This window comes from Somniosus microcephalus, chromosome 8 (genome assembly GCF_052327205.1).
Source record: "Somniosus microcephalus isolate GS21.2 chromosome 8, FLI_Smic_1.0, whole genome shotgun sequence".
Classification (NCBI taxonomy): domain Eukaryota; kingdom Metazoa; phylum Chordata; class Chondrichthyes; order Squaliformes; family Somniosidae; genus Somniosus; species Somniosus microcephalus.
Window position 1 is genome coordinate 14,100,576 of NC_140994.1, and position 16,309 is coordinate 14,116,884.

The 16,309-nt window shown below is 47.2% G+C and overlaps 1 protein-coding gene across 1 annotated transcript in view; it reads right to left on the bottom strand.

Moving 5' to 3' along the window:
* Window positions 1–323: 323 nt before the first annotated feature.
* pyroxd2 (pyridine nucleotide-disulphide oxidoreductase domain 2) overlaps window positions 324–16,309 on the bottom strand; it is a 46,072-nt gene continuing 30,086 nt past the window's right edge. Inside the window, exons 12-16 of the mRNA XM_085994258.1 lie at window positions 9,609–9,765; window positions 8,823–8,977; window positions 5,690–5,796; window positions 2,880–3,000; window positions 324–1,075 (exon numbers count right to left, since the gene is read on the bottom strand). Of these exons, the coding sequence (XP_085850384.1) occupies window positions 1,005–1,075; window positions 2,880–3,000; window positions 5,690–5,796; window positions 8,823–8,977; window positions 9,609–9,765 (611 nt within the window). The 3' untranslated portion in view covers window positions 324–1,004. The remainder of the gene's footprint in view (window positions 1,076–2,879; window positions 3,001–5,689; window positions 5,797–8,822; window positions 8,978–9,608; window positions 9,766–16,309) is intronic.

Genomic DNA, 16,309 nt, shown 5'->3' on the forward strand with positions numbered 1-16,309 from the left:
AATCAACATAACTTAAAACTCAAGGGGACAAAATGCCAACGGGTTGTTGACTCCTCACAGATTTTCCCTGACATTTTAAACACCACTCCCATCAAATCGTCCTTATCTCAATTAATTCCTGATCAAAGATTTCCGTGCCTATGAGACAAATCCAAGCAGCCATTTTAATTTTCAGCAAAGGGCATGGAATCCATCTTAGAACTGGTTTATCACAACTTTTAAAATGACAAATAGGACAAACCCAAAAGTAACTTTCCAGGTTAAATTGGGATTTGGAATTCTTCTTTCATAGTGATGTGCCTCAATAAATCCGAGACTCGATGTTAGCGAAACAAAACAAGGCTTTTATTGACTTAGAAGGTAACACACAGAGGAGAATGTATCTTCCATCCAGAGGTCTGCCATACTGGATGTGCTGCAGGCTGGGCCAGCTTACATAGGAGCCAGGTATGGGCGGAGCCCTACACACAGTACAATACAATGGAAATGAAACTGAAACCAACCACAGTCACAGGCAGAGAAATACTGATGAGTGATGAATGGAATATTTCATCACACATAGATTATCACATTTAATTCAGAACCTGAAAATTAGAAGGCTCACTTATTTTTTTTAATACAAGTAGCATAAAAAGTTGCTTTTTTACGCAACGAGTGGTTAGGATTTGGAATGCGCTGCCTGATAGGACGGTGAATACAGATTCAATAGTGGCCTTCAAAAAGGAATTGGATAAATACTTAAAGGAGAAAAAATTGCAGGGATATGGGGAAAGAGCGGGGGAGTGGGACTAACTGGATTGCTCTTCGAAAGAGCCAGCGCAGACTCGATGGGCCGAATGGCCTCCTTCTGTGCTGTACTATTCTAGGATTCTATTAACATGTATTAATTTAATAAAGTGTTTTACAGTTTAATAATCATTCCAAACACAGAGCATGCAGAGTGCTTCGAGCATATTCTCATGCGGGGGTGTATTCCGAGCCAGAATCCTGGGCGGGAGGGTCTGCTAAGATCTTTTCAGGTCAGACAAGACGACATGTGCTGCATTACGCCCGGCTGATCCCATCACTCCACCGCCTGATAAAAGAAATAGAGGACAGTCACTAATCAGTCGTTAAAGAGCAGGCTGTTCAACCTTGCGGGGCATTATAGCTGATCTTAATCCTGTTTTCACAGCACCTTCCAAATCCTCGACCTCCACCACCTCGAAGGACAAGGGCAGCATGGGAACACCATCGCCTCCAAGTTCCCCTCCAAGTCACACGTCATCCCACCTTGGACATATATTGCCCGTTCCTTCACCGTCGCTGGGTCAAAATCCTGGAACTCCCTCCCTAACAGCACTGTGGGAGTACCTTCGCCACACGGACTGCAGCGGTTCAAGAAGGCAGCTCACCATCACCTTCTCAAGGGCAACTAGGGATGGGCAATAAATGTCAGTCTTACCAGCGATGCCCACATCCCGAGAATGAATATATAAAAAAAAACACGCACACCCAATTTCCAACAGAGGTCACTGGATGGCGATTGGTAGATGTGAATCCGGTTGATTTTTCTAGCCATTTGCTGTTCCACTTAACCTTCCAGTTGGGTTTTCAATTACTGCCCAACTGCATCTCAGTTCAATAAGGTAATATTTGAGGCCAACATAATGTCCCAGAGTTTGCTTCAGATTACCACTGATATAAACCCACCCGTGTACACTGGGCCATCGGGGAGTGCTGTATGTGGAAGTGCATTTAACGAGGCCTATCAGAAGCTTATTGATGTATTTTGGGGATGTTTTTCCAATGAAAGCACAAAGCAAAATAGTGCAGATGCTGGAAATCTGGCAAAGGGTCATAGACCTGAAACGTTAGCCCTCCCTCCATCTCTCTCCCCCTCCATCCTTACCTCCACTGCTGCCTAACCTGCTGAGCGTCTCCAGCTTTTTCAGCTACTGGCTGTGCAATCCCACCCTTTGGGCTGGATTTTCATTGAGGAGTCGGGTAGGAGGCGGGACTACAATTTTCGGGGTTGTAGTCCCGCCTCCATCGAGTTCTAGCCAACCCACACGATTTTGACTTGATTGACCTTGTTGAGCCGCCCAGCGGACTCAGCAGGCCAATTAAGGGCCACCCAGCAACAGGTGACATCACAGATTGATATTTCATCTGTCAAGAGCTTTTGACAGATGAAATATCAGCGTTTCACAGCTGTTTGAAGCTGTCAAACACTGACAATCTGTACTCCAAGTTAATTCCTTCCTCTCAGGATGATTTAGTGATCTCCCCAGAACAGAAAGCTGAATGCTGCAACTTTTGACAGATCGCGGCCATTCTGCTTTCTGTGCCGGTGAGATGAGGGACTCCCGAGACCTGAAGGAAGGAAGGCTGTAAAGGTAAGAAAAGGTAAGTAAAACTTCTTTAAACACTTTTTAAACACACCAAACACACTTACCTCTGCACTCATGCACCCATCACTCACCTGAACACTGGACATCTCGACCCCTCCAAGCCCTTCAGCCCGACGGCCCGCCTCGCTAACTTGGTGTGGTTTGGAGCCGTCGGGAATCCCACATTTCAGGAATAAAAATAGGGATTAGGCTAAAAACTGCCTGTTAACCACCAGTTAACAGGCAGTTAATTGGCACTAATCCGCTTCCCGCCTCGGGAGGCGGGTCCCAGCACAGGTCGGGTATCCGCCTCCTTTGAAACTGGCATGGAGGCGGGTTGGGGGCGGGATGGATTCGTGCCCCCCCCCCCCCCCACGATTTCGGGATTTTTAACCCCCCACACGCCTCCAATCCCGCCTCCACGGCCCAATGAAAATCCTGCCCATTGAGTCTCTGGGTAAAGCCCAGAATTCATTATTTTTAAGCGGCCATTAATTAGCTAATGACCTGGGTGAGCTCCACTTCCACACAGGTACAGGCCTTTGACAGGTGATCTGTAGTTCGAATACGAGGGCAAAGGTCGTGACATGTACAGCTGATCAAGTGACATCGATCCATGGAAGATATTCTGCAAGAAAATTTCGCAATTGTAAATAATTAATTCAACCAGATACCAAATCATGCAGAAAAGCAGAGGCATACATAGGCCTTTGGAAGCACGGCAAAAGTGTAATGCACTGAGCGGCATGTTGCAAGATGGGACATTGTTAGGTTGTTTAGGGTTTTATGTATATCCCTGATACCATTCTGGTGAATCTCCTCGACACCCTCTGCAAGGCCTTGACATCCTCCCTAAACTATAGTGCCCAGAATTGGACACAATACTCCAGACAGGGTAGATGCAGAGAGGATGTTTCCCCTCGTGGGGAAATCTAGAACTAAGGGGCATAATTTCAGAATAAGGGGGCACCCATTTAAATCGGAAATGAGGAGGAATTTCTTCTCTCAGAGAGTCGTGAATCTTTGGAATTCTCTTCCCCAGAGAGCTGTGGAGGCTGGGTCACTGAATATATTTAAGGTGGAGATCGACAGATTTTTGAACGATAAGGGAGTCAAGGGTTATGGGGAGCGGGCAGGGAAGTGGAGTTGAGGCCAAGATTAGATCAGCCATGATCTTATTGAATGGCGGAGCAGGCTCGAGGGGCCAAATGACTGACTCCTGCTCCTACGTCTTATGTTCTGAGGCCGAACCAGTGAAACTGAGGCCTAACCAGTGAGGCTGGTTTGACCGTGACTAACATCCCTTTTTGTTCTGCTTAAATTGTGAGTATTTGATGTCAAACAGTAGATGTGTCAGGTAAAGGATTACCGAACGAACATGGGTAGTTATAATAAACATGGCGGGCAAATGGCTTTTACTGTCATGAATTCAAGCCCCTCCTCCCCCAGGCATTTATCCCAAGTGGGATACGAGCACTCACTGAGAAACAAAATAAAAACCAAACCACAAAAGATATTTAAGTCTTCTTTTACCTCCTCCCTTCCCACTGTCCAGGGCCCCAAACACGCCTTCCAGGTGAAACAGCGATTTATTTGTGAGGTAAGAAAACTACTAGGCACTTGGTCTAAGCGTTAAACAAAGCTTTAATCACTGTTTTACAACATGGAGGTCTAGTTGTGTCCTTCACTAGTTCCTGTTAAAGAATGTCCTGAGCAAGCTGGGCCCATGCCCGAGTATTTATACTCTCCCTGGACAGCGCCACCAGCAGGCCGCCCAGTATTATTTCATAAGTCATTTCCACATAAATGACAAGATTCATGTCAACTTGTACTTCTTGCAATCTAGTATACTGTATTCGCTGCTCATGATGCGGTCTCCTCTACATTGGGGAGACCAAATGCAGATTGGGTGACCGCTTTGCAGAACACCTCCGTTCAGTCCGCAAGGGTGACCCCGAGCTTCCGGTCGCCTGTCACTTTAATTCCCCGCTCCACTCCCACTCTGATCTCTCTGTCCTCAGCCTCTTACACTGTTCCAACGAAGCTCAATGTAAGTTTGAGGAACAGCACCTCATCTTTCCATTGGGCACTTTACAGCCTTCTGGGCTCAACATCGAGTTCAACAATTTCAGACCATAACCTCTGCCCCTATCATTTTTTTTTCTCTCTCACACATGGCAGCTGTCGATCATTCTGCCATTGCCATTTACACTTCATCTAGAGTCATCTTTTGTTTCTTAACTTGTCCCATTACCATCTCCTTTTGCCTCGCACCATCATCCCTTTTGTCTCTTAATCTCTCCTGCCTTCCATCCTATCACAGACCTTCCCTTTTGTTCTTTCCTCCCCTCCCCCCTTTCCCTGCCCCTACACTTGCTTAAAAACCTGTTACATCTCCAACTTTTTCCAGTTCTGACGAAGGGTCATCGACCTGAAACGTTAACTCTGTTTCTCTCTCCACAGATGCTGCCTGACCTGCTAAGTATTTCCAGCATTTTCTGTTTTTTATTTAAGTCTTCTTTGCCTGTTTGTGGACCAGCCTCCGGCAACAGTGCAGCAGGAGCTTTAGTTTTCTCTGGTGGTGCAGTCCCACCGAGCCCAGGAGAATGGAGGAGATAAGAAACGCGAGGAAGGATTAATAAAAAACAAGTGTATAACAAGTGGTTATTCTGCCCAGCAATGGACTCAAGGAGAGATGAGTATAAAACACCCAGGCTTCCGGAGATTTTCAGCCGACCACAAGAAGCATTCGAAGATGAAGTCATCGACGAAATAGTGCCACCCCTCAATTCTCCCAGAACTAGGACCTGGTCACCCTCGGTTCTGAGTTGGCCACGAACCCAGGGAGCAATGCTCAGGTATAGATAGTTCACTGTAGTGCCGATTCCCTGCCTCATGCCCCCTTTGTTTGTGACTCCCCACTGCCAGCGTGGGATGGATGTACTTTTCCCCCTGTGGTGTACATGTAAAGTAATGTAGGGGCGCTATTTTAATGAAGCCAACAGTGGAATGCAAGTCAAACTGTACAGAGCTCTTGATCAGAGCGTCACTTGAGTACGGTGTCCAATCTGGGCAATGAGGCACGAGGGAGACACTAAAGCCTTGGAAGTGGTGTGAAGAAGAGCCATTGGATGATCCCCCAGTCTTAGAGGTCTGAGTGATGAGGAAAGATTGGAGAGAATTGGACTTTCTCAAACGTCTTAACCAGTGCAATACCAGAGGAACGTACAACCCTTCAAGGGCCATGAGCAACTCCGTCATTTTCAACGTATGGGTTTGTCATTTTCATCGACCTTTGTTATAGTACCTATACTGACCCCTCCAGTTAAGCCAAACACATTCTCCAGGTCTGGTGGTGTCAAGATATCGCGTCCCACCACAGAGGCCTTGAAACCTGGAGCATACTGCTCAATGCAGTCAAACACTGTGGAGAGCAAAAGAAGAGCAATTATCATTTATACATTCGAGGGAAGGAAATTAGACTTCCCGCAATCTTCATTTATCCTTTTTTTCTCCCATCCTCTCCTGAAGGCGCTCTTTCTTGCTAGTGCCCCCCCCCCCCCCACCCCCAGTGACTTATTCAAGTATCCATCCTTGGTGTGATTGTTAGGGGGCAATTCAACTGTGGAGGGAATCAGGGGCATTGAAGTCGCTCGCCGTGGCTGAGCTGCTGTCCGAGCTGAGCTCGTGTAACTCACCACAAATCAGGGGTTAAACCCTTCTGCTGCATATGGCTTAGTGCTACACCAAGCAATGCTTTTACCCACTGGGCCTTCGGACAGCCTTCTTCCGACACTCTTGGCTTTAACCATCAGCCTATAGTACAAAATGTGAGCTTCACTGAACCAAAGAAATCCCATCAAAGCTGTCATTAACTTTCCCGAGAAATGCCACATTGAACAGAGGCACAGCACTTGACCAATAATAACACTGCATCAAAAACAAGGGTCATGACTGATCACGTTGTGCACACTCTTTCCTGAAGAGTTGAGCTATTTTGGCCACTTCATTTCCCAACTCAATACTGAACGTTTGAGCCAGAGTTCCCCGCTCCCTGGCTCTCCGCTCACGCAAGCTCAGCTGGAAATTTGGTTGGAAAGTACCGAACTGTGGGAGTCAGGCATCAGGTTACTAGGGTCACTGAAGTAACCAGCAGGAGGAAAGCTGGGAGTTATTGGGGTGACTGAAAGTGCTGTTGAAGAGGTAGGCTTATGAAATGGGGAGGGTCGTAGCGAGGAGGAGGGATTTAAGAAGAGAATTCCAGAGTGTGGGGGAGGGGGCGTGACTGATGGCTCTACCACCCCTGGCACAGTAGGGGGGGCAGGGGATAGAAAAACACACGCTAGAATCAGAAGTCAGAAGAGTGATGGGTGCAGGTGGGCATGGGCAGGAGGAAGGTTGGAGTGTGGCGGTGGAGACATTGGTAGACAAAGATGAGAGTTGCCAGTGAAGGGTGGCAAAGGCAGGGATGATAGGTCGGGGAGTCAGTGACGGGGGTTCATCAATTTAAGATTGTCATAAGAGTGTGAAGGGAGGGGTTAGGAGGAATCTACGCAGAGGGTTGTGCCCACTTTATCCTGAAGAATTGAGCCGTTTCATTACCCAACTCTTCGCTACGGTATAGAATGCTTTGCCACAGCGAACAGTTGGAGGTGGAAGACCATCGCAGCTTTGAACAGAAAAGCGGATATACATTTGAAGCACGGGAGGATACAGGAACTATGGGGAGAGAGCAGGGGCCGTGGTTTTGGATTTAGCAGAGAGCCAGCACAGAAACAATAGGCTGAACAGTCTCCTTTTGAGCTGTGAAGAACTATGGTTCTCTCTGTCATAAAAGGATAAGCCAAGTGTTGCTAAAGACCCTAAGTCACGATCCATTTGGAATGCTAAAGGGATCTTCACGGAAGTGCAGAAATTCATTAGCCCTCTTCTGCACCTTACCCAGGAGCATTTTACTGCGTTTCCTCTGAAAGACAAGTGGTTCTGAAGCACAACGACCTTGTCCGCTCTCACCGCGGTCAACTCCCCACTCAATGAGTGCAGATACATCACAGGCTGGTGAGGGCAGGGGGGGGGTTAAGATTTGACCCCACAGCATGAACTGGAAGATTCTCAGCAACCCTGGAGTCCATCAACTGCCTGTCAATGCTTGCCTTCTGAACAGCAAGTCCCTTTGCTCCATCTAGACATCATTAAGAGCCCTGGGATAGGCTGTCAATGCAAGGGTGGGGAAAACCAACCGGGAGTTTCCTGGAATCGGTGGTGTTCCGCCATTGAGCGCTGTCTCCAGCAGCCCGGGTGATCAGCGATTTACATTTCACAATATCTCTTTATGCGATTTTGGTGACAAATTTGATTTGATTATGTTCCTGTGAAGCGCCTTGGGACGTTTTACTACATTAAAGGCGCTATATAAATGCAAGCTGTTGTTGTTGGTAGGGATAGGCCCAGCGTATCTAGTCTAATGAGGCAAGGGCCCTCCCGCCCCATTCTTCCTCTGTCTACATTCATTCAGCATCGCAGTGCAGGGCCACCTGCAGAAAGGTGGCCCGAGGACCGAGGGCAGGACCACCCGCAGCTTCAGGATCTCTTTGTATTTTAGCCCTCCTCCTTTTCCCAGCATGTTTTCCAGCATCCAAGGCCCAAGAAGCCTGTCTCTGCCTGCTGTACACCTAGGGGCTGGCCTGCACCCGCTGGAGTCCGCCAAGACCGTGCAAGTGGCCGGAGGAGAGGGAAAAGGATGGGCCTGTTGGGAGCCCGTGGAGGAATAATCTCCCCGGCCGCCATTTAGCAGCAAATACTCCGGGGAACTTTTACAGGTGCAGAAAAGGAAAGCAAGCCTTGCATTTCTACAGCACCTTCCACGACCACCGGGCATCCCAAAGCGCTCTACAGCCAATGCAGTACTTTTTGGAGTGTAGTCGCTGTTGTAACATAGGAAAAGCGGCAGCCAATTTGCGCACAGCAAGCTCCCACAAACAGCAAGGTGATAATGACCAGACAATCTGTTTTTGTGATGTTGATTGAGGGATAAATATTGGCCCTAGGACTCCCCTGCTCTTCTTTGAAATAGTGCCAGGGGATCTTTTACGTCCACCTGAGAAAGCAGACAGGGCCTCGGTTTAACGTCTCATCCAAAAGCAGTCCCAGCACGGAGCTTTACCTGTATCGGGAATGTATTGGGAAATCATAGGAAACGCGTCCGCAATTTCCTGATGGGCAACGCTCTGCAAAACTTTGTAAAACTGACCTTATTGCATCAAAATAACCAAGGACTGGATTGTGCTGGAATAAATGTAAACCACATACTCGTAAACTCGCCAGTCAAATCTCTCAGTGGTGTATTTTGCTGTAATCGATAGCCACCCATTGATTAAGCTCTTTATCAGTTGGTGTATTCCCCAGGCACACCCACTAATTCTGAGTGGCCGTCTGTGTTCCATTGCCTACCTCTATCAGTGTAGCGATTCCTCTCCAGCTTGTCCCACTCCTTTCCTCCTCGCAGGTAGTACGGCGTATACTGGGTAAAGATGGAGATGACGTGGCAGTTTGGTGGAGCGATGGTAGGGTCCAGAATCGAGGGGATGCATAACTCGATCAACGGTCTGATTGGAAGAAGGTGAACAAGAATTCAACTCATGTTAATTACAAGTTGACGGCCTCGGAAGAGGTGCAGTAAGTTGGAAATACATGCAATTTTCTGCTGTGTACTGAAATCCAGAACTGAGGGCATAGATTCAAGATAAGGAAATTCAGGCAGGCAATTCAGACAGAATTTCTTTAACAAAAGGGTGAACACGTATAGATAGATAGGAACAAGAAAGAAAAGAAATCAACAAAGAGGAAGAAAATAGATAACAAAAAGGGAGAAAAAGAGACAAAAAGAGAATGAAAAAGAGAAAGAAAGAGAGAGAGAAAGAAAAAGAGAAAGAGAGAGAAAGAAAGAAAAAGAGAAAGAAAGAGAAAGAGAGAAAGAAAAAAGAAAGGAAAACATTTATTTCTTGTCTTTAGGATGTCCCAAAGCATTTTGTGTCAATGAAGTATTACTGAAGAGCAGTCACTGTGGGGAAATGCAGCGACCACTTTGTGCGTGGCATGGTCCCACAAAAAGCTTTAAGATAAACGAACAATGAATCCGTTTTTTGGATGTGCTGGTTGGAGGATAAATGACACCGGGAGAACTCCCCTGCTGTGTATACAATTGTCACCTAACACAACCAATTCTTTGGATCATACCTCGTGGATGGAATCCCCTGGCAGGCATCCTCATATGCCTCTTTTATATAGGACATGTCCTCACAGTTCAAATGAATGGTGCCAGCTATACGCTGGGAAGGGGGTATTCCATCATCATTAGGTATGGCCAGGAAGTTTGGTAAGCAATCCACGGCAACTGGCAATATCAGAAAATGAACAGTATTAATATCCCTCCCACAGGCCACTTTAGCATCAGATTTAGCGTGCTGATGGAAGTTATTCTGACCTATATTGGCGCTTGGTCCAACAACGCTTCGATTGTAAAATTCTCATCCTTGTTTTCAAATCCCTCCATGGCCTCGCCCCCTCCCTATCTCTGTGACCTCCTCCAGTCCTACAACCCTCTGAGATCTCTGCATTCTTCCTCTTTAATCGCTCCACCATTGACGGCCGTGCCTTCGGCTGCCTGGGCCCTAAGCTCTCAAATTCCCTCCCTAAACCTCCCCGCCTCTCTACCTCTCTCTCCTCCTTTAAGACGTCCCTTAAAACCTAACTTTTGGTCACCTGTCCTAAAATTCCCTTATGTGGCTCGTTGTCAAATTTTGTTTGATAATCGCTCCTCTGAAGCACCTTGGGATGTTTTACTACGTTAAAGGAGCTATATAAATACAAGCTGTTGTTGTTGTTCCTATGTACTTTTCCAGCCTTCATTAACAATTGAATTGGAATTGAACCGGGTGCTGGAGGTGGGTGGGGACACTGCTCTTTTGCTTCTGGGTCCTGGGTCCAAATCCAGGCCAGACTAATGGGGTGAACCAAAATGATACTAGGGCTTAAAGGGTTAAATTACGAGGACAACTTACACAAACTCGACATGTATTCCCTTGAGTTTAGAAGGTTGGGGGGTCATCTAATTGAGGCGTTTAAAATGATTAAAGGATTCTATAAGAGTGAATACAGAGAAGCTATTTGAATCCGGCATAAGGGGGCACATCCTTAAAATTGGAGCTCGGCCATTGAGGAGCGAAATCAGAAAGCACTGGAAATGTGGAATTCTCCTCCCCTTAGGCTGTGGTTGCTGGGTGAATTGAAACTTTCAAGACTTGAGATTGATAGATTTTTGTTGGGTAACGGTATCAAGGGATAGGAAGCAAAGGCGGGTAAATGGAGTTGAGGTGCTGATCAGCCATGACCTAGTTGAATGGTGGAGCAGGCTTGACCTACTCCTGTTCCTATGAAAGTATGCTCGCTCAGCTATGTGAATTAGGCTTGTGTGGCCTCAACACAGTTCCAAGGTGCTGGGATTTGAAGCCGTGGACTGTAGACCCGTGGGACAAATTGCATCATTTCGCTCTACCCTCCGCACCTTTCAATATCTTGTGATCTCAGGGAAAGAAGAAAGCAGGACATTAGGGATAAACATGGAGGAGGCAGATTCATCTGCTACTGTGCTGAGCCAGTTGTTGGATTAGGATACATCCATAACTCCCCACACAGCGGACTCTACGTCAGCTCAACGCTGTCAGGTAAAGATGCTGAGCAAAGGTGTGGTCCTTCTCAACATGGAGGGAAGTCAAAATCATCCAGAGGTTTACCTGAGGCTTTCTTTTTGCTCACGCCCCCAAATTTTTTCTCTCCTCTCCTGAAGGCGGTGATTCCTGCTGGAGTGAGGATTCACAGAAGGCAGTAGTCCTCTGATACTCCAGCCAAAGGCCAATCTTTGAGTATTAGCGTAGACAGTGAGGGGCAGCAAGTTAGACAGCCGAAGCCAACTCTTGTCATGTCTCCATCTTACGTCCTTATGACTGGAGAAAGGCTACTCCTATTTCTAAAATGGGCAGCAAAAAGTGACCAAGGAAACTACAGAGCAGTGAGTTTGACGTCCATTGTGGGTAAAGTTATGGAAATGTTTATTAAAGATAAGATCATGGAGCATCTGGATAGAAATAAAATCATAAAAGATAACCAATATGGGTTCATGAAGGGGAGGTCTTGCCAATCTGACTGACTGGTTTTCTTTGAGGGTGTGACAAAGGAGCTTGGTAGGGGTAACGCAGTGGGTGTGGGGTATGTGGATTTCAGTAAGGCCTTTGATACAGTCCCTCTGGAAAGGCTGGGACTGAAAATAAAGAAAGCAGGCATCAGTGGTAACATTTTACAATGGATTTGTAATTGGTTGATAGATCCCAGAGGTTAGTGGAAGAGAGACTGGGCAGGATTTTCATTGGGCCGTGGAGGCGGGATTGGAGGCGTGTGGGGGGTTTAAAATCGCGAAATCGGGGGGCACAAACCCATCCCGCCCCCAACCCGCCTCCATGCCAGTTTCAAAGGAGGCGGATACCCGACCTGTGCTGGGAGCCGCCTCCCTGAGGCGGGAAGGGGATTAGTGCCAATTAACTGCCTGTTAACAGGTAGTTAACAGGCAGTTTTTAGCTTAATCCCTATTTTTATCCCTAAAGTGTGGGATTCCCGATGGCTCCAAACCACGCCAAGTTAGTGAGGCGGACCGTCGGGCTGAAGGGCTTGGAGGGGTCGAAATGTCCGGTGTTCAGGTGAGTGATGGGTGCATGAGTGCAGAGGTAAGTGTGTTTGGTGTGTGTAAAGTGTTTAAAGAAGTTTTACTTACCTTTACAGCCTTCCTTCCTTCAGGTCTCGGGAGTCCCTCATCTCACCGGCACAGAAAGCAGAATGGCCGCCAGCTGTCAAAAATTGCAGCATTCAGCTTTCTGTTCTGGAGAGATCTCTAAATCAGCCTGAGAGGAAGGAATTAACTTGGAGTACAGATTGTCAGTGTTTGACAGCTTCAAAGAGCTGTCAAACGCTAATATTTCATTTGTCAAAAGCTCTTGACAGATGAAATGTCAATCTGTGACGTCACCTGTTGCCGGGTGGCCCTTAATTGGCCTGCTGAGCCCGCTGGGCAGGCTCATCAAGGTCAATCAAGTGAAAATCGAGTGGGTTGGCCACAACTCGATGGAGGCGGGACTACAACCCCGTAAGTTGTAGTCCTGCCTCCGACACGCCTCCAGTATCAAAATCCAGCCCACTATCACCAACCTGGGAGAATATTACCAGTGGGGTCCCACAGGGTTCTGTATGGGACCTCTTTTGTTTAATATCTTCATAAATAATCTGGAACTAGGAGTCACAAGCACAGTGGCTACATTTGCAGATGATACAAAGGTGGTAGACTGCAAAGCAGATCAAGATAAACTCGAGGAGGATTTGAACGTACTTGGGCAAATAGGTGGCAGATGAAATTCAATGTAGAGGAATGCAAAGTGCTTCACATGGGGGCAAAAAATCCAGGAAGGGGCCATTACTTAAATGGAAAAGAAAATAACGTACAGGTTGAGCGATCTGAATCCGGCAACCTCAGGACCAAGGCCGAGCCGGTTTTCGTGTTTTTCCGGACTCGGAACGTGTTTCTGATGTCCGAAGTCCGGAAGTATCGCAGCGTTTCCGGACTTCGGACATCAGGAACGCGTTCCGAGTCCAGAAATGCCTGGGCCCAGGTTGCGGTTTGACAGGGTGTCCGGATTCCAGAACATTTTACGGATTCCGGATGACCCTGCCACCAATCGTCCCGGAGTCCGGATTCTGGAACACTCCGTATTCCGGAACTCCGGATTTTGGGCGCTCAACCTGTACATGGAAAATGAAAGAGATCTGGGGGTCCTGACTGACACTAAATTGAATGCCTGGCGGCAGTGAGTAAAGCAAATCAGGAGTTGGGATGTATTAAAAGGCCGATATTGAGCCAAAATAGTGAGATAATCCTGACAGTTTATAAATCATTGGTGTGCCCACACTTAGAATACTGTGTACCGTTCTAGTCACCATTATACAAAAAGATATGAAGAAAGAAAGAAAGATTTGCATTTATAGAGCGGCTTTCACACCCACCGGATGACCCAAAGTGCTTTACAGCCAATGAAGTACTTTTTGAAGTGTAGTCACTGTTGTCATGTAGGAAACGCGGCAACCAATTTGCGCACAGCAAGATTCCACAAACAGCAATGTGATAATGACCAGATAATCTGTTTTTGTTATGTTGATTGAGGGATAAATATTAGCCAGGACACCGAGGATAACTCCCCTACTCTTCTTCGAAATAGTGCCATGGTTTCTTTTACGTCCATCTGAGAGAGCAGACGGGGCCTCGGTTTAACGTCTCATCCGAAAGACAAATATTGCGCCTATTGAAAGGATACGGAACAGGGCAACCAGAATGATTGAGGGGATGGAGGGATTGGAATATGAGGCGTGATTATGTAAATTGGGCATATTCTCACTGGAAAGGAAGGTTGAGAGGGATTATGATTGCTGTTTTTAGGATTCTAAAGGGACTAGATAATGTCAAGCTGTTTCGCCATGTCCAGAACAGTAGAACCAGAGAATACAGCCTGCGCTTGAAGTGGGGGTATGTTCAAAACTAATCTGTGGAAACACTGGGGGCGATTTTGCCAGCCCTGGGGAGGCGGGTTTGGAGGCGGGACTGCCAGGAAAATGGCAGAATCTGGGGGCGGGTACCCATCCCGCTCCCAACCCGCCTTCGTGCCATCTTCCCAGGAGGTGGGTAGCCAACCTGTGCTGGGAGCCGCCTCCTCGAGGCAGGAAGGGGGTTAGTGCCAATTAACTGCCTGTTAACAGGCAGTTTTTTGGCTTATCCCTATTTTGAGCCCTGAAGTGCGGGCTTCCCGACGGCTCCGAACCTTGCCAGGGTCAGTGAGGCGGGCCGTCGGTCTGCGGGGGTCGGAGGGGTCGAGATGTCAGGTGTGCAGGTGAGTGATGGGTGCATGTGTGCAGAGGTAAGTGTGTGAGGTGTGTGTAAAGTGTTTTAATAAGTTTTACTTACCTTTACTTCTCCCTGCAGGCTTCCTCCCTTCAGGTCTCGGGAGTCTCTCAGCTCACTGGCACAGAAAGCAGAATGGCCGCTGAACTGTCAAAAGCTGCAGCATTCTGCTTTCTGGTCAGGAAGGCTTTCTAATTGAGTCTTGAGTAAAGACACAACTTAGAGGACAGATTGTCAGTGATTGACAGCTTCACAGAGCCGTCAAACGCTGACATTTCATCTGTCAAAAGCTCTTGACAGATGAAACGTCACTTGCTGACGTCGCCAGTAACTGGCTTTCCCTTAATTGGCCTGCTGAACCCGCTGGGCGGGCTTAACAAGGTCAATCAAGGGAAAATAGCATGGGTTGGCCAGAAGTTGATGGAGGCGGGACTAAAACTCGACAAGTGGGAGTCCCGCCTCCAAAAACTCCCCATTCACAAAATCCAGCCCATTATTTCAGCGAGTGAGTGGTCAATCTATGGAACAAGACTCCCTGGGGAGACGGTGGAAGCAGTTAGGGATGATTCATTCAAATACAAATTAGATAGATTTCTTTCAGAAAACAGTATTTTGGGACATATGAGTAATTTGAGACATGACGTTTGGTGAGTGTAGCGAGCTCGGGAGGAAGAGGTGACTTTGGACCTCTGGTTCCCAAAGCTCTCCCCCACTGGGGGTTTTCCTCACCTCATGTCTGGGTCTGTTGTAGATTCATTGATAGAGATTGATTGCTGGGATTAGTCCACAACTCCATTAACATTGGATCATCTTGCTGCAGTTGTACAGGGCCTTGGTGAGACCACACCTTGAGTATTGTGTGCAGTTTTGGTCACCTTATCTGAGGAAGGCTGTTCTTGCCATGGAGGGAGTGCAGCGAAGATTCACCAGGCTGATACCTGGGATGGCAGGAATGACGTATGAGGAGAGATTGGATCGATTGGGCTTGTACTCATTGGAGTTTAGAAGAATGAGAGGGGATCTCATCGAAACTTTAAAAATTCTGACAGGACTGGACAGACTAGATGCTGGAAGGATGTTCCTGATGGTCGGGGAGTCCAGAACCAGGGATCACAGTCTAAGGATAAGGGGTAGGCCATTTAGGACAGAAATGGGAGGAATTTCTTCACCCAGAGAGTGGTGAACCTGTGGAATTCTCTATCACAGAAGGCAGTAGAGGCCAATTCATTAAATATATTCAAGAAGGAGTTGGATATATTTCTCAAGGCTAAAGGGATCAAGGGGTATGGGGAGAAAGCAGGGACCGGGTACTGAATTTGGATGATCAGCCATGATCGCATTGAATGGCGGAGCAGGCTCGAGGGGCCGAATGGCCTACTCCTGCTCCTATCTTCTATGTTTCTATGCCAGGCTGATAGAAGGTGAAGTAGATGGACCTTGGCCTTTTTGAGTCTCACAAATCCTATGTTCCTGCTCCAGCCAGTGGACTGCGATCAGGAATGGGAACCCTGACTGATTCTTTCCTCTCCCCAGCCCGTATTATCCCAGGATGGTACCACTTCATTTGGGTAAACAGTAACGCAAGCAGAGGCCTGAAAGAGTAGGCCATTTTTCCACTCTCTCCGTAAAGAGACACAAAAAGACGGTAACTTAAAAAAATCCTGCCATTATAATTCAACCCAAGAGATTTACGCAACAGTAAATGATTAGTAGCATTCCCCAGTAAACTGCTGATAAATGAACAAAATATACAAACAGAGACTCATTGGGAAGTGACCGTATATCTGAATGGTCTGGATTTTGCGGTAGATATAATGGCGAGGCTAACAGCGCTCACAGTTGTTAAAGTGTAAATCAGATAGCGACTTCCAGCGACCACACTTCCGCAGTTAAACGCATAAATCAGGAAGTTGCTGTCTGAGTTGCCCTGCTCCTCCAAAAGCTG